General features: G+C 37.2%; 1 protein-coding gene across 1 annotated transcript; it reads right to left on the bottom strand.

Annotated features, from left to right (window-relative positions):
* Positions 1-1,294: 1,294 nt before the first annotated feature.
* LOC104438574 (vacuolar protein sorting-associated protein 52 A) lies at positions 1,295-14,518 on the bottom strand. Its single transcript, XM_010051752.3, has 20 exons — positions 14,110-14,518; positions 13,159-13,253; positions 12,965-13,022; positions 10,690-10,785; positions 10,031-10,132; positions 9,211-9,294; positions 8,329-8,409; positions 7,480-7,623; positions 6,520-6,611; positions 6,155-6,236; positions 5,331-5,513; positions 4,409-4,524; positions 4,274-4,332; positions 3,909-4,009; positions 3,228-3,278; positions 2,622-2,801; positions 2,413-2,547; positions 2,237-2,311; positions 2,050-2,107; positions 1,295-1,955 (listed from the first exon to the last, which is right to left on the bottom strand). Exons 1-20 carry the CDS (start codon positions 14,110-14,112, stop codon positions 1,651-1,653), a joined length of 2,100 nt encoding a protein of 699 aa, XP_010050054.2. The 5' UTR covers positions 14,113-14,518; the 3' UTR covers positions 1,295-1,650.
* Between the last annotated feature and the right edge of the window lie 3,983 nt (positions 14,519-18,501).

Genomic DNA, 18,501 nt, shown 5'->3' with positions numbered 1-18,501 from the left:
CCCGTCACTAAATGATTCGATCCCAACTTTTGTTTGAGGGAGATGGTTGCCAATTTCCCATGGGCGGAACATCGCCATGTGCTCTCTCCCCTTTTGTTGGTGGGAAAATTAAATGCACAACCCCGCTCTCCATTGGCTGTGTTTTGCTCGTGACTCGTGAGGGTGCTTTGATTCCCCCTCCCTCGCAGAGATTCTGCACATGGGCTTCCAACTTAATTGGAGAAAATGACTGGAGAGAAGCTGCACATTTTGCTGCTTCTCTTTTCCTTCTTTTGTCCCTTTTTTTTGGGAAAAACATGAAATTTGTCTTCGATTCGCCAAGTGAGGAAGGTAATCGCCGTTTCGACGTGCTGATCTTTGTGTTTTATGATTGATTGGGCGGATGACGACGTGGTGGTCCGAGAGCGCCTGACATAATTTTCACGTTGTGGGCTTCAACGAGGGTGAGAAATGAAAGAGAAGTTACCGGTTTGGTTTGCTGGAGGTGCTTGTGCGGTTTCGGCTTGTGAACCGAACAGCACAAATCCAATTCGATTTAATTTGGTCTCCATTATGCATTCATTAGATTGAATCAAACTGATAAACCGAAATACTTCTTGTGACTGTTTTATGGCTAGTCAGTCGCATCTTAATTCTCTAATGGTCACAGTGTCCATACCTCTTCGACTCGGGTTTTGCGGTTGTCATCTGGAAACCAAGCAGGCTAAACCTGATGGTGGCAAGGAGATGCCCAAAGCCCGCAGTTCCCGAACCATCAAATGGCCACTTAAGATTTTCGGCATGGCAGTTCCATGCTAAAACACTCATGGTGATGGGCGGCGCCTGCCAAGGTTAGCCTCCTCCACCATCCAAAATTATCAAGAGGTTTTGAAGAGGTGGGATAGAGGAGATCACTAAGGGCCATGCCCAAGCTGCAGTTCCATCCATGTCCTGTTAGTCGCCTTCAATAAGGGCGGTTTCTCAGCTGCTCGAATGCCTCAGCAGTCGGCACCTATTCAACTTTTAGATCATACGCCTTCAGGCACTACTAGCCCATGTGACCCGTCCCTATAGCAACTGTCCGGACCAGGTCGATGTCTCAACTATCCCTCCAAGCGAACTGCCGAAGACGGCAATGGCTCCCAGTAGTAGAGAGATGTTTCAAAGAAGGGCATGAAGCAAAATATAGCCGACGCCTATAAAACAAAAGGAAAGACTAAAGCCATACCCATTGACCTTAACAACAATGTCAAGGTGCTTTAAATTTCTTCTAACACCTACACGGCTAAAGATGAGATTGCTCAGAGAATTGCGATTTAAGAAAATCGATACAAGTGTCATTAATCAAGGTTAGAACTTAAATGAATTTCAACAAGTGGAGACTTACTCAAGAACAATTGTCGCTACATCACAAAACCATTGCCTCTTTACATGAGCATATGTACTGCTGCAGTCATATCATAAGATGTCTGATGATTAAGTGCCGCCTATATAGAGTAGGGGCAACAAAACAATGAGCCCCGAGAAAATCAAACAGTGAATTTCAAAGGCTTTCCCAGAAAACCCTCTGTGATACATAATCGATACACGAGCGCCTCAAGATCTTTGCATGTGATATCATCACTCCACAGGCCAGGAGAAAAAATTATGTGCTGCACTAATCAAGAGAACCTAAAAGGTCCTAGAGTATTTCCTGATCTCATACATGATCGAAGATATGGACACGAGGTCCTTGTTGAGTGCAGATCCCCCCTGGATTTTCTTTATGCAATCAGATAGTCTGGTATAATAGAGCAGCAACTGAGTTAAAGCAGCTCGCAATATCTCCATGCCGCACAGAAAGTTGCTGAAAGAGGTAATCACATCTTTGTGCATCAATTCTATCGCGGCTTTCCATCGGTTGCCAAAGTCCTTCACAATTGGCTCAACTTCAGTGACGGTTATAGGCCGCTCAGATGTGGAACCGGGGTCCTCGGCTGAACAGTTATGAGAGCAGGAAGGTAATTAAAGGTCAGGCATAACTTAAATTAAAATCCATCTAATGAAAAAGCTGGCAACATAAGTACTTACAGGCCCTGTTCTTTACAAACTTGATTAGATCACTGAAGTGTTCCAAAAGCAGTTCTTCCTGCAGAGGAGAAGCACAAATACCACGACAATTTCTTAGCAAAAATACCAAATTTTGTGGTCTCTCGGATTGGATTGAACTTCTTCAATGAAACATGCAACATTAGTGCACGACAGGTAAAATTCATACCACAAACAATGATGTATTGCTCTTCAACAATTCCTCAAAGTGCAGTTGAATTTTCCCACCCTCTGGGCTGGCTTCCTGGAGAACAGTCAGGAAGGGGCAAAGTGGTGGTCCACGGACCAATAAGATTCTACTTAGAGGAAGACAATGCGTGAAATGAAATAATTACTGTAAGCTACCTTGAGAACAGCAATAGTCATGTCATAGTTATTAATAAGAAACACGATCTGCTGCTTTGGTTTTGAAAACGTTTTTGCTAGCTTTATAAGTAAATCATCCACAGCCATCCTCAGCCGCTCCAAGTTCAATTCTAGCTGCAAACAATGAGTTTGGAGTATATTAATCAATTCAAGTGAGTCAAACAAACCCTTGTTATCAAAATATATACCTGCCCATCTCCATATCCAACATTAAGGTGAATAAGTGACGAGGTAAATTCTGCGTAACGCCTCATGACATAATGAGGATGGATGTCATCTTCCCACAATGTCTTCACATTAGCATTGCGAAGGCTGTTGAGATGCAAGTCAAACACCATTTTGAAGCGTGGCCAGAGAGAGATATTGACCTGCTCATTTTCAGTTGATAATAAGTCACCATAAAGTATATAAACGTAGGAGCAGTGGGAAATTGCTCCAACAAACTCACAGCAGGTTATATATTCTTCCATGTAGAACACATAAGGTCCCATTGAGTAATAAGATCAAGTTCCCATTATATCCACTTGTAAATTACTACTATTACCACGCTTAAATCTTTTAAAAAAATTTGTACCTACTATGCTTTCAATTATCCAACAACAACAACTACAACAACAATAATAATAATAGTAAAAATAAAATAAAAATCTGATATCAACTTTCTTGCTCAATCAGTGAAACTTTGTAAACACACCCAAACTAGCTGAACATGAGATACTAAGTGAACTTGAGGTGTACAAATTGAGAAAAGTTGCCAATTGATACTAAATGATATGTGGTGAGAAGATACAAACCTTATCTAAGTACGAATCTAAGCATGGAATTCGTCGCCGAGACATAATTAGCTGAAGAAGAAAAGAAAGGAAATTATGGTTAGAGCAAAATTGACAGTCAAGTACCTTTGACCCAATCAATACTAATTGAGAGGAGATAACAAAGCCAACCATTTTCACAAAATGAGAATCCATTAGCATACACGGCTGCAGAGAATTCATGGCTGAAGTCAATCTAAAACCAGTTGTTTGTTTGTGAAAAATGGTTAGAGCAAAATTGATAATCAAGTACCTTTGACCCAATCAATCACTTGATGTTGACAGTTTAAGTCAATTTGAAAACCTGTTGTGGTTTGTGCAGTAGAAATTGGTTTTTGAAAATTGCCAGTCAAGTACATTTCACCAGTTGTTAATCACTTAATGCAAACAGATTGAACACTGTAATTTTAACAACAATTTGAACAGACCAATTATTATTCAACTAATAGTGCTACTCCTTGGTTTTTCTTTTATTATTTAGCCATTATGAACTTCTGAGACTACGTCCAGCAAAGTAATGTGAGAAATATTCGCCAAAATTTATGGCAGATCGTCCTCCAGCATTATGTTATGACTTCAAGTAAAATTTACTTCACCGGGCTGCACTAGCTCTGTAACAAAGATAGAAGTAACTGCAGATTAAATAAGATTCGTGAACATTACCTGATGCTGGTGTGTTATCCGTATCATAAGCATTAGACCAATAGCATCATAACAATTGGGAAGTATTGTACCAAAGTGTTCATCAATGACAGCAAAAGGACCTGATTATATCCAAGTAACAACACATAAGGGATCTTCAAGGCTGCTACAAACATTGGTGGATGATTGTGAAAGAGAGAATCAATTCAAAGTCTAAATGGAACCATTCAACCCCCGATTTGTTGTTATTGAAAAGCAATACTTGTAGCATCCAGATAGTCACAAATAATTTAAATGCACCTAAAATACAAGACATGCGACAAGGATGGCAAACGGGACAAGGACAAGATGCTTCATGTCAATTAAGGGAATGCAATCCTACCAACCTGCAAAAGTCTCGTAAAAGATAGATTCTTCTCCAAAGAAGTCATCACAGAAAAGATACCTATAAAATGTCAGAGTCAGGGTTATCACACATTTATTAATGATAAACAAGAAATTAATAGTCAAATGGTGAGTACTCAGAAGTGGCAGTGTCCATAAGCAGCTTGTGTAAACTCCTGAAGAGTACTTCATATGGGTACTTCTGTGAGCTGGCTTCAGCTATATGTGGAATCAATGAAGGCTGATCAATTTCCTGAAACCAAAGATATGAGATCATATTCACCTCCCTCACGTGACAAAGAGATAATGAAAAGAAAAACGGAAGAAAATTTCAACAGTTTCTTGAATCGAGGGGAGCAATAACATCATTACGTAATAAGGTTAGAAAGTTCTCTATTTCTTCACATGTTACTTGAGAGACTATATGTTCTTCATGTGCTCTTTGACAATTTTTGGGTAGGTTTAGAAAATATACATAAGCCTAAACCATCCTTAGAAAGAGAAAAAACTGTCAGCAGTGAGCATACGTTTCATACCATGAGAATATATTTACCCAACATGAGGACGGAGAGGCAAAGGGTGGCAACAAAACCTTGGTGCTCAGGCAAATATATTTTGTTTGCAAAATGAGAAAATTTGGCATCAAAATGAGAAAATTTGGCCTAGTTACATAACTAATTTTGACTAAAATGACACTAGTTGCTCACTTGGTGGAAAATTTAGTCATGCATCACAAAATTTGGATAATTCACAAACTCAAATAACTTCATGCACAAAGGCTGGCCTTTAAGATAGTAGTTCACTATGAGAAAACCATGATTTGACAAGGGGTTATAAACAAATATTAAGTAGGATGATCAACTGATAAAGATTGCCAGACACTCAACAAGTTGCAATTATTATATTCCCTCTAGTAACAGCACAACAACTCCTATCAAAGGGTGCATAACATAACCACATAATCAAAATTACACTATTGACAAAAGTTTCTCATCAAAAAGTACATAAGGCCTTAATCTTAAAGAAGCTAATTATAGATAATAGTTACAGCAATGAAACCTTTAAAATGTTAATCCTCTCCCCGAGAGCATATACAGCAGACCGGTTCTTCAAGGGCTCTCTTCCTCTAGAAAATAGACTTGTACTCCTGGTATCCACACCAATCAAATCACTAGATGTTGCTATGTCTAATTGCAATTTCTCCAATGCTTGAATATAAGCTCGGAAATGTGCACTTAAAACCTGCAGCCAACCAGTGTCAAATATGTTTAGCCACCTATAAATAGATGGGAACAACCTCACATTGTGCTGAAGAAGAAAATGTCTATATAAACCAGAAAGAAGCCACGTAAAATGAACTGAGAAAGCTCTAATTAGATTTCCTAGTAAGATAATGAGCATAAATTGAGACATCAGCGCTCATGACAAATGCACATTTAGCTAAGGCAGGTAACAAGAATGGGAAAAAGAAGCATAGCTTAAGAAGTAAGACATCCATGGAATAGATTAAACAAACAACTTACAGCGCAAAGTACATTTAGTCAATAGTTATTTCACTATGACACTACATTGGTCTTTGAATTCTCCCATTTGCAAAAAGTTCCTTCATAAACCCATCAAAGTCCACAAACTAAAACCAAAAACTTCGTCTTGATATGGATGGGAGAAAGACCCACTGCAACCAAACCCAGACTTCCCTCATTGGGATGGGGAAATGTACCATCATGGGACAGGTAAAACCCACTATTTCTGCCAGCCAATGTCATTCTACACACATTTGCGGATTTAGTACCATTCAATTCACAATTTACATCATTTCCATAAATCAGTAAGGTAAACTACTTAGTTGTGCAAAATATAATTTGGATTTTAAATGTGTTTACCTTGTTCATCGTATCTATATATGCCCCACGAACTTCAATGTAGATCTCCTTGCCATGTTCCTTCAAGAAGGAAATAATATACCTAGATTGCAGAGCGTATATCAATATTTGCTGCTTTGCATTTATTAAACTCAATTGGCTAGACCACTTATATAAGCATCATAGTGCGTCATAGGGAAATAGGTAAGGACTCAAACAGTGAGTTTTATGCAAAACATCATATAATAATTTGCTAATGCACCAAGAGTATCTTGTTGGGAAACTAGACAGCATATCCAAAGAAAACAAGTCAAAGCATAATAGATACAACCGCCAAAATCAATTTTAGAAAACTAGAATTAATAAAATAACAAGAGACTGCTTACTTGTACTTCAGAAGAACACTCTGTTGAAGGATCTGAATATTTGTCTTGGGCTTTCTCAATGCATAAAGCTTCTGAACAATGAAATCAAAAACCTAACACCAACAGAATCAAATCAGATCAAGTACAACGATAAAATTAACATAGAAGAGATGCAGTACAAGTGGATCTCTAAGAGTTTGCCACTATATTGACACTCGGTAGCACATGAAAATATAAGTATCACTGTCGGGAGAGTGCTCGTTGTCCATATTTTCTAAGGCTATACATAAATTAGGAAAAGTAATCTGCATCATGGATTTTCTGACAACCAAAATCAGATGGTTGTGGTAATATCTTGCAACAATGATACAATTGGAAAATTCAAACCAGAGATCTCTACTGGTTTGAAGCCAGTATTAGTAAGGAGACTCTTTATTTAAAATGATCGTATTCACAAAAACCCTGCCAAACAAAAACTCAGTGCACCATGCACGGCATGTATTTCATCATTTGTAAGAAGTGCTATTAAGTGACGACTCAAGACTTCCAATGGATGTTTTTCAAGGAATACTTTATGATAAGAGCCTTGATTTCATACTGCATTTGGGGCCCAATGCTTCAAGTCTTTTGCTTTTAATTTTCATTTAGGATTTGGAATTTGATTAAAACCAGCTCAAAGCTCAGTTCTTTATGAAGATGTAGCCTTTGATGTCATAAAAGTTTTCTATACAGTATTAAAAAATATTATAATTATCCATCTAGCAACTTAAAATAAGTGCTTAATTTAAGTTTCTCCAAGCTACAAATTTGGATCTTCTAGATAATTGACCAGGACACTATCTAATCTAATACATAAAACACCTTGAAAGTGTGAAGGGACATAGAGAAAGGTACGCCAGCTACAGTAAATAAGGAGCACACAAATACACAAGACTTGGTGAGGGTTCACATGTCAATGCATTTATAAGACAAGATAATAACCTTTGAAACAGCTTTCTGGCGCAGCTTTTCAAGCTCAGGCTGAACATCTTTGAGGGCTTTAGATGTTTTTGCCATGTGATCCACTTCAGTGTGCTTCAACTTCTTACTCAAAATCTCAAGAGTTCTCAGGTACTCATCATTGACCTGAGTGATAAAGAATATTATGTTTTAAATATCTCAAGCTAAAGGGTAGAAGAAGATTTAAATGACAACAGAACGTAATACACCTTTTGCTAAGAAAATGGGTAGGAAATTTGGTATTGCCTTATATCAAAGTAACATTTTTTCTCTAGGATTCACATAGTTTTTAGTACTCCCAAAACACCCTCATCCTTGTCACATATTTACAATTTGCTTGAGGACAACTCCACGGGCACAGTAGACAGCATGGCGTTATCTTCAATCTTCATTGCCATAACATTCGTGCTATTCTAGATTAGAAGTGTTGCTTTTTTCCTTCTTATTTATGACCCGACTGAAAGTCTTTTTAATGGCAGAAAGATGTATTAGTTAATTCCATTTTTCAGTTACATAAACTAAACAAGTTGTCAAAGCACAGGCCCCCTCCTAAAGCTTCTAAAAAGTGCACCGTGGAGATGACTGAGAAAAGAGAGACCAAAAGATAGGTAAAAGCACCTCTGCGTCAACAACTATTTGTTGCATTTTTCCTGTTCATTTATAACCCAAATCAAAGTCTTCTTCATGGAAAAAAACCGTATTGATTGATTCTTTGGATTTTTCCATTTCATAAACTGAACAAGTTGTCAAGCGTGGGCTCCCTGCTAGTGATCATAAAAAGTGCACCACAGAAATGACTGAGAAAAGAGACTGGAAGAGAGGAAACAGTACCTCTGCATCAACAATTATGTCAACCATTCTCGGAGGGACAATAATATCTTCAACAAACTTCGCCAATTTCGATTCTGCCACCTGTTCAGATGACATTAAGTTAATAGGTTTACCGCAGAAACTAGAAAAAGAGGTAAATTATGTTTACAAACACAGTGGAAAAGCTCACCTCACCTCAAGCACCACTATTCATGTTTATAATGTGTTTTAAGGTTTTGACATATTATCAAAAATGCACACTCTATGATTTGTAATTAAGGTTACGTGCAATTGCTAAAAATTTCCTCCCCCTCCTCCTCACCGGGAAGAGTCTCATGAGTGCAAATGCCTTTCTATAGAATAACATTTTCATGTGCCTCAAGGAAAACATTAGTTATAAGTAGAGAACTTTAGATATAGTAAGAATATGGCAACTTTTGATGGAATGCCCTGTAGCTAAGAAAGCAGTAACTGAAACCTCTAATGGCGATGCAAGCGATGTAATTTAAGTACATCATTGCTTTGCTGAGGAAATCTGGTAGAATGTTACAGTAAATCCAATAACAGAATATTTTTCTCTTAAGCTTGAAAATAAATATAATCTTCCCACCTTCCTCCCAAACCAACCCCCCAAAAAAAAAAAAAAAGAGAGAGAGAGAGAGAGAAGAAGTAAAAGGTAATAGTTTACTGAGCATGTTTTCTCTGGAAAATAAAAGCTCAAACCAAAAGAGAAGGACTCATGGTCTTCATGGTCTTCAAGTATCAAAACATTAGAGTAAAACCAGGGAAAAAGAATACGATGCACCATTTTCTTTCTCACAACAAAGACTACCATACTAAATCATAAGTGCATGCTAGAAAATAAGATACTTTGAAGCAGACATCAACCATGATGATACTTACCTTGCGATTCTTCAGCTTGAGACCCATATCCATAGACTTTTCCTGAAGAATTTTTATATCCGAGCTAATGGACCCAATCTCAGTCTGCAGAAGTAAGGTTTTTTACCAAAACCAACTGAATTAAGAGACATCTAACTAAATGGTAATTCTAAAATGAGCATGCTAGGTAACAGGCATGCCCCAAAAAAGAATTGGAGCAAGTTTAACTTTTAAAAAGTATGTTGACCAAGGCAATTTAAAAACAGGTATCACAAGCTGAATGCCACTGCCTCCACTGAATAACTAGTGGAATGCAAAGCATGTGTCGAAGGAAAAAATGCAAATAGCAATTAGCGAAGAAAATAGAAGGCAACAAAGATGAAATGAAGCCATATAGACATTCTCCCCACCCCATGCTACTCAAAATCTATAAGGGATTGAGGAAACTTGATGTCAGGACCTAATTTCCTTCTACAGATTACCAGCCCACAGGGACAACTCTTGGCCTCTGTTCAAAAGAATAAACAATCCATTTATCAGCATACCCAAGGCATGATATTCAGAAGAGGCATAGTATTTGGTGACGTTGGCCATACAGTAACAAAGCCTAAATTTGAAAGCAGAGAGCCTCGTTACGGAATTCCACAAGAGGAAAGCCTTTCTTGGAGCAACTTATCCATGTGTTTATCACAGTCACAGCAGAACAATGTGCTTATTTAATGATGGACAACATTGTCAAAAAAAAAAAAAAAAAAAAAAGATATCTCGTTATTCAGTGAGTGTGAACCTGAGATCCATCTGCGAGTAAATAAAAGGTAGAGAGCTAAACAGGTCAAAGTACCTGAAAACCACTAAGTAGAGTTTCCATCTGTGATAATATGCTGTCACATTCCCGAATTTGATCATGAAGAGAGACAAGATTATCACTCTCTTTTATATAGTCCTGCCAAAAATAAAAAATAAAATTTATGATTGATACATCTTAAGTTCAAATCATCCAAAAGGAACGAGAAAAAAAGATGAGATAACACAAGCACCCCAGAGAAAAAAGTTCTTTAATGATATTGGTTTTCCATGCATGTACCGATCTTGATGACTCACTATTGCTAATGTTTCACAATTCATTACCGACTTCATTGAATTGGGGCAAGGGGGACGAGCTGCCCTGACCCAACTTCATTTATTTTATACATGCATCAGGTGGTCCTCAATGTTTGCTGTGTGCACAATCAAGTCATCTAACTGTCTCGATTTCTACAATCAAGTCCTTTTGCCCTGGCCCTAACAGAATCAAATTACTCACATGGCTAATATTAACAAGCCGGTTATCAAGGAAGCATGCTTATGAATATGAAGTGAGACCTCTACCCACAAGGCCCTCCATGTATTACCCCAACTACTAAGCAAAGAGACAAAATAACCTCATATGCAAATCATACGTAACAGCAAAATACAAATAGGCTGCCAAGAATCAAAACATGCATTAAAGTAGCTGCAGACCTGAATTGAGTCCAACTCAACTTGCCGCAGATTGTTTTCCACCCCTTTTGTGTAATCACGGAGTGCTGTACCCTTGGACAATATGTTGGCTACTACCTACAGAAAATGATGGTTGAAGAGATACTAATTTCAGTATCGAACAAGTCAATAAAAAGAAGTCCAATCTGCATTATCCATCACAAATATTAACCTATCCAACATCGAGAAGTCTGCATTCTGGGGTAAAAGTAACTCACTAATCACATACTAACACTCCAACCAAAAAAAAAAAAAAATTCACATACTAACACTTCGACCAAAAAAAAAAAAAAATCACATACTAACACAGGCGTAATGTACAATTAACATTTAAGATGCAAATGTCAACAATAGTATCAGTGATTAAAAGCTATAGATATATCTGTAACATGATTATGTACCTCTCCTATAAAACCCTCAAGAAAAATAACCTTGTAATTCCTAAACTTGTTTTACAGAAACAAACAAGTCCTGAAACAATTGTCACTTGGGCTATTACCAACGACAAATATCAGGAAGGACTACATTGCAACATTTTAAAAAGGTTTAAACCATATTGTACTAATCAAAAAGTTAAGAATCAAATTTATTCGGTACAAAAGGTTAAGAACTTCTAATACAATTCTCTTTGAAAAAGCTCGTCTTAATGCTTTGTCATCAATTAGAGGGCCATTGTCCAGTTCTTACAACACTTTTATGATAAAAAAAACAGCAATAGCGTAAGGGTACTATTATGCAACCCAAACTCTAAACAAGGAACATTTACAAGGCCTATTAGGTAAAGATTTTGTTCCTAGGAACAATTTCTGCATTAGAAATAGCTTTTTTCTGATTCTGTTCCCTAGACAAGTTTGAAAACATTCGAACACGTTTAACAACTACACAAAATTTCAATTCTCGGAATAGAAAAAGAACAGAAATGTGTTTGATATGACCCTCAAATTCTTTTGTAATGTAGAATTTCTATAAATTTTTTAATAATTTTATGAGCTTTGTTTGTCAACGACCTCGCCGACCCCAGGGGAGGTCAAGCCTTGCCGTGGCTGGGCGAGGCTCTAGTGTTGTCGTTGGATCTCGTCTCTCTAGCCGGTCACCAACCATTGCTGAGTCCGACGAATGACTAGAGAAAGAAGAAAAAGAAGAAGAAGAAGAAAAAAAAAAAAAAAAAAAAGAAGTAAAGAAAAAATTGGCTTGGACTTGATTCTAAAATTATTCATGAGAACAAAAGAGTAGCTTTTTTCTACTTCTTAATTTTGTTCCAAATCTATTCCCTAAAACAAGTTCCCAGAAGTAGAAAAATTAGCTGACGTTACCAAACAGATTTTTGTTTCTTTCTTGTTCCGGGGAACAAAAGAACAAAATAATCAAGAATTTCCTAGTTACCGAACAAACCCTCAAAGGGTTTCTAGGAATTAATAAAGAAAATTTAAAAGCACTAGGTTTCAGTGTAGGGTGAGTATAGCAACGTGGTTGCATCAAACATTCCCCATAACTCTCCAGGATGAGTCACATTGATAGCCACTTTCAAATCAAGGCATAAACCATATGGTTTTCCCTCCATAGACCTAGGAAGCAGAAGCCTTAGGCGTTGACAATGCTTTTCTTCTTCCAAATGCAAGATTCTCATCTCACTTATGAAATTTATACCTATTTAAAACATTCCTCCCCGGGAAAAATAAAGAATAGACATGAAATTTATGAAACTAATGGAGAATATGCCAAGCAACCAAAATATAAAGATTAAAGAATTGAAGTATCTCTTCATCCAACTAGAAAGGTATTCTCTACAATACTAATATTGATTCATTTATGCAAGTTTATGACAATTAAATAATTAATTCGAACCAATTTACACACAAAAGGTTCACTCTAGTAGCAAACTATCAAGCAGAAGCTGACATTTAATTTAGTGCCAAAAATCCAAGAAGGGGGAAGAAAAGGAGAGATGTTGTAAATAGTTTCGACAGGGAAGTTTTGTCCGCCCAACAAGTCATAGGGTAGGATTGTCAACAATCAGAATTCCAATCAATGGAGCTCACTAGTGACTCACATGCAGCGCAGAGGAGATTATCGAGAGCTCAAGACGCAAAGTTTATCTTTGAAAAGTGGGGATGAAAATATGCCAGTAGTATATCGAGAAAATCATATGTGATCACGAGACTTGTACCAAACAACGCATAAAGCTTGAAATGGAGATAGAAGAAGGCCCCATAGTTCAACACCATACCATATACTTTCAGTTAAAAGAAACACTTACATCATCATCTTTACACTCTTCCAGTTCTTGTTGAAGACCTTCTAGCGAAATATCATCACTATACAGATGGTTCATAATAACGATCAGAAAACATCCAACAATTTGTAAATCAAAATCAACAAAAAGATTTCACAATACTAGGTAATCAATAAAAATAGGAACTTGCGATTTAAATACAAAAATTCAAAGTGCACCTGCTGGCATCGTCCTCAATATTTAAGTCTCCCACAAATTCTCCTAAATCAAAGTTGTTCTTCTGGGCATCCCCTGCTTCAGCAAAAGAATGACCCTGCACATATTAAAGTAAAGACATCAATTTACCTTCAGAACCTTGGCTAAAAGAATTTTAAAAAAGACATTACTCACAAATGTGATGTTTTACTACAAAAAGATAAGGAAAGTTCATCTGTAGCTAAGAAAGCATATCGCCTCTGTCGGCACTAATGCGGCGAGTTGACAAAGAGAAATAAAAACTAAAAGACCAACTTGCAAAAGCAACAAGAGTCGCACAATCAAGGGGGTGCATCTTATCTACATTCAAAGTCCATTTGCAACTTCAGTAGAACATCCTCCATATGACTCATACTAGACAACCAAGAGACCTTTCTCTAGTTTCATGCTTTCATGCCCAATATTTCAAAAGCACCTTTAAATTGTCCCAGACTTTCATAAACTTCTGTAACAGGACATTCCATCAGCATAAGTGAGTAAATTTCATAAAAGAGCCCTCAATTGATTGCATTTGATCCTTACTATACTACTTCTCTTTCCACTTCCACCTGAGTCTGCAAATCCTAAGAAGAGAATCTAATGGAAGCAGCTAGAGCCAAATTTTCAAAATCCATGTGTGGGTATGTTTCCACTCTGTAAACATCAGAATAGCCCCAAGGAAGTGAACTGCCAATCAATACAGCTCTCATCCCTAAAATTCATATCAACTGACAAGAAACAAGGCAGTACCATTGCCGACCCACGGGTAAAAAACAACGGAACGCATTAGGTCCGATCCATGGAAGCAAGAGCAGCTTGCGAAAAAGATTACGATGCTCCGGGCCAAACCCACAATGCCAAAGACATGACCAACCTCAAATTCGAGCGCATTAACTACCCAGAAACGACGGATGGAAGGAACATCAGACCATTACCATCTCGAGCGCGGAATCCGAGTATCAACGACACCAGAGGTCACTGCTTCCGGACGAACAAGCAACGACGGCAGCAATCTTCGCACAGAGCATTGCCAATGATCCCACAAGCAGAAAATCTTCAGCTGCCTAGAACACACAGAAGCGTCCCAGGATTCCCACGAAAATTTCTACGACAAACCGCGATCAGACGATCTCACATTCGACCGAATCCTCCTCCTACCGAAAACCCACGATCGGATCTGGAAGCAAGGTGGGTCTTTGTCGTGTCTCGGAGACCAAAGTTGAGATTTTGATCTTCTTCCCGAGGTCGCAGAAGCTACTCCTCGCTATCCTGCGATTTCCGAATCGGAACGGATCGGATGATGCAGCATTCCTCCGGCAATCCTATTTCACAGCCCAACAGATGGAAAATGGAAGTGGGAAATTTCAATTAGTACCCTGTATTAATAGTCAATTATCATATAGTCCTCAGCATCGCTTTTCTTTTCGAAATAACCCCAATACCAAAATTCTGTCTTGTAGCCTCGTATCCCGTCCGATGTACAAAGAGGCCATCGCCTCTGAATTTTACATATTTCTACCAAAATTCTGTCTTGTAGCCTCGTATCCCGTCCGGTTTGGTTTTTTGGAATGGATCGCGAGATGTGGCGTTTCTCTAGAAAAAGACTGGACAAGACCCAAGAAATTGATTTGAAAGCCTAGGTGAAGGAAGTGGAAGGCAAGATTTTTAGTTGAACCCCATATTCATAGACAATTAGCAAAATGTCTCATGGACATCATTTTTTATTTCCAAAATTGCCCCAATTCTCTACAGGTTTGTGTCAAATAGCCATTTGAATCAAGACTGAAATGGGTTTTGCTTGTCTCTTGAAGTGCAAAGTTAATATGGTGATATTCTTCCTTGGTTAAAAAAAAATTGCTCATTAGTTTGTGATTTGCGATCTACAATGTATCGCCGGATGCCCCATTTTTCTACAATCCTCCTATTGAAAGATAGGGAAGTAGAGAGCCAAGACCCAATAAATGGTATTGACTCAAAAGTTGAGCTAAAGGGAGTGGAAGGAGAAAGTTTTAACTAGGCCCCACTATTGATAATCAATTTTCGAAATGCTCCACGAGCATCATTTTTTTTTTCAAAATAGCTATACTTGATAGAATTATGTCATATTGCCTCATATCTCAACCAAAGTTCAAAAAAGTCATCGCTAGTGAAGCACATTCATTTAGGGAGCCAATATGAAAACCACTTGATCAAATCATGACTAGGTGGGTCTATTTGTCTCTTGAAGAGAAAATATTATAAAATTGTTTGTTACCCTACAATTTGTGATTTGGAACATCTCTCTGAATGTGACATTTCTCCAATAATCCTACTACTGAAAAATAAAAGGAGAGAACCAAGACCCAAAAGATGGGTAGAAATTGATTCGAAAGTCTAGCTGAGGGAAGTGGATGAGGAAAATTCAGATAGAGACTTTGATAGACAATTCTTCAAATACCCTAAGAACATCACTTGTATCAAAGTAACCCCAATACTTTTACCAAATTGTGTTAAATAGCCATATATATCATCCAACATTCAAAAAGTCACTATCAATGAAGCAAGTTCATTTCAAATGTCTATTATGTAAGCCACCCGATCAATTAGGAATCGGTTGGCTCTATTGGTCTATTGAAGAGCAAAGCTAATATTCTATTATTCATCTTCAAGTTATCCAATTTAGTCGTTAATATGCAATTTAGAATTTGAAAAGGATTGTCGGATGTGGAATTTGTCCTATACTCATATTGTTGAAAGATAAATAAGAGGGGGCCCAAGACCCAATAGATGGTAAAACTTATTTGAAAGCTCAACCAAAGAAAGTGGAAAGGGGAAATTTCAATTAGTCCTTGTCTTTAATAGTCAATTCTCAAAATATCCTCAGAGCATCATTTCAACCCCAATAAAAAATGCCACCACTTGCAGAGCATTGTCATTTTAAGTACCTTTCCTGGAAACCCCAAGACCGGATAAGGACTAAAGTAAGTCTACTCATCTCTTGAAGAGCAAAGTCAACATCATGCTATTCTTCCCAAGCTACAAAATTTGCTCGTCAACCTACAATTTACTACCTAGGATAAGGAGTAAGTATGGTTCTAAGATAGAACCTAAAACCTGAGAACTGGATTGATAAGGACTTGTAAGTTACAAGTTTCAAAATATGTAGTATAGATTTCAAGTTCTAGAAAATAAGGAACATGTTTCAATGGGTATGTTCCAAGTTCTTAATTGAATGAATTTGGAACCTGTAATCTATAATCTAAAATAAGTTTTAATGTTTTTCTTGGTCCATGTTTCCATGCGATCCTTCAATATTCCATGTCGTTCCATGATGAGTAAATAATCAGGAAGCATTAGTTTGAGTTTCCATTTTATAACTAAGATTTTTACTTTATTAATGTTCATATTTTTCATATGTCTAGATATAAGTTATGGTTAGCAAATTGTAATAGTTCAAATAATAATATAGGTGAAACCTGGATAAATCCTAGAACTGATTCTAGAACTTATGACAGAGTAATTTTCAAGTTCTAAGCAGGTTTTAGGGTATGTATAGTAAGTTTCAAGTTCCAAAAAATAAGGAACTTGTTCCAACAGATAGGCTCCAGATTCTAAGTATAGTGTAGTGTTTCTCCATCAATTATGTTGTACAGAACTTGGAACCGCTCATCTCTACTTAGGATGGATTGCTAGATGGGGTGTTTCTTCGTCAATTATGTTGTTGAAAGATAAAGAAGAAGAGAGCCAAGACCTAAGAGATAGTAGAATTTGATTGTGATGGAAGTGAAAGGGAATTTCAATTAAGCCCCTAAATAGAAACTTAATTCTCAAAATATTCTCCAAACATCATTTCTTTTCAAGTAGAAAGGGAATAGTTCAATTACCCCCGTATTAACACTCAATTCTCAACATACCCCATGAATGTCATTTCCTTTTCAAGTAGCCCCAATACCCGATAGAATTGTGTCAAATAGCCATATATCCCATCCGACATTCAAAAAAGTCAATACCTCCAAAGCACGTTCATTTTAGACACTTCACTAAAAAATACATGATCAAATCGAGACTAAGGTGAGTCAGCTCATATCTTGAAGAATAAATTTAACATTCTACTATTCTTCCTGGGGTTAAATAAATTGATCCCTAACCTGATTTGTTATCCTAAACAGATCGCAAGATGTGGCATTTCTCTGGAAAAAGACGAATAGGACCCAAGAAATTAATTCAAAAGCCTAGGCAAAGGAAGTGGAAGGCAAAAATTTTAATAAACTCCCATATTGATGGACGATTCTCAAAATACCTCATGAACATCATTTTTTTTTTTTTTTTCAAAATTGCTCCAATACTCTACAAGTTTGTGTCAAGTAGCCAATTTTCCTATCCATAGTTCAAAAAGGTTACCACCGATGAACCACATTCATCAAGTGCCCTTAGTGAAAGCCACCTAATCATATTAGAACCAAAGTGGGTCCACTTGTCTCTTGAAAAGCAAAACTTAATATTTTTGTCATTCTTCTTAGAATTACAAAAGTTGCTTCTTAGCTTGCGATTTGTTTTTTTGGAATAGATGGTTGGATGTTCTCCAACAATCTCATTGTTAAAAAATAAAAAACTTTTTTGGAATAGATGGTTGGATGTTCTCCAACAATCTCATTGTTAAAAAATAAAAAATAGAAGAGCCAACAGCCAAAATATGGTAGAAATTGATTCGAAAGTCAAATTGAAGGAAATAGAAAATTTCAATTGACCCTTAGGATCAATTTTCAATATAGTCTCAGCACTTGACGTGATTATGTCAAATAGGCCCGTATCCTATCAAACATCCCAAAAAGTCACCACCTAGTGAAGCACGTTCACTCCAGGTGCAATTTCTAAAAGCTGCCATTTGAATCAAGATTAAGGTAGGGTTTGCTCGTCTCTTGAAGAGCAAAGTCCACATGGTGATGTTCTTCCTTGGTTACAAAAAATTACTGGTCAGTTTGTGATTGCCGAATGTGGCGTTTCTCTAAAAATCCTCTTGTTAAAAGATAAAGACGAAGAGAGCTATGACCCAAGAGATGGTACAAATTGACTTGAAAGTCTCACTAAGGGGCGTGGGAGGAGAAAATTTCAATTAGCCCCTAGTATTGATAAACAATTCTTGAAATACCCCATGAGCATCATTTTTTTTTTTCAAAATAGCCATACTCGATAGAATTATGTCAAATTGCCTCATATCTCAACCAAAGTTCAAAAAAGTCATTGCTGGTGTAGCACATTCATTTAAGGAGTCTTTATGAAAACCACTTGATCGGATCATGATTAGGTGGGTCTATTTGTCTCTTGAAGAGAAAAATTATAAAAATTAT

Source organism: Eucalyptus grandis, chromosome 3, assembly GCF_016545825.1.
Source record: "Eucalyptus grandis isolate ANBG69807.140 chromosome 3, ASM1654582v1, whole genome shotgun sequence".
Classification (NCBI taxonomy): Eukaryota; Viridiplantae; Streptophyta; class Magnoliopsida; order Myrtales; family Myrtaceae; genus Eucalyptus; species Eucalyptus grandis.
The sequence above is the reverse complement of the archived record's forward strand: the minus strand, read 5'-3'. Positions and strand labels throughout refer to the sequence as shown.

Bases quoted from the DNA above. Each gene is read 5' to 3' on its own strand.
- LOC104438574 (XM_010051752.3), bottom strand. The intron at 4,525-5,330 runs GTTTCATTGCTG...CTTTGGTTTCAG, and splicing joins AGAGGATTAACATTTTAAAG to GAAATTGATCAGCCTTCATT. The intron at 4,333-4,408 runs GTACTCACCATT...GACATTTTATAG, and splicing joins ATGGACACTGCCACTTCTGA to GTATCTTTTCTGTGATGACT.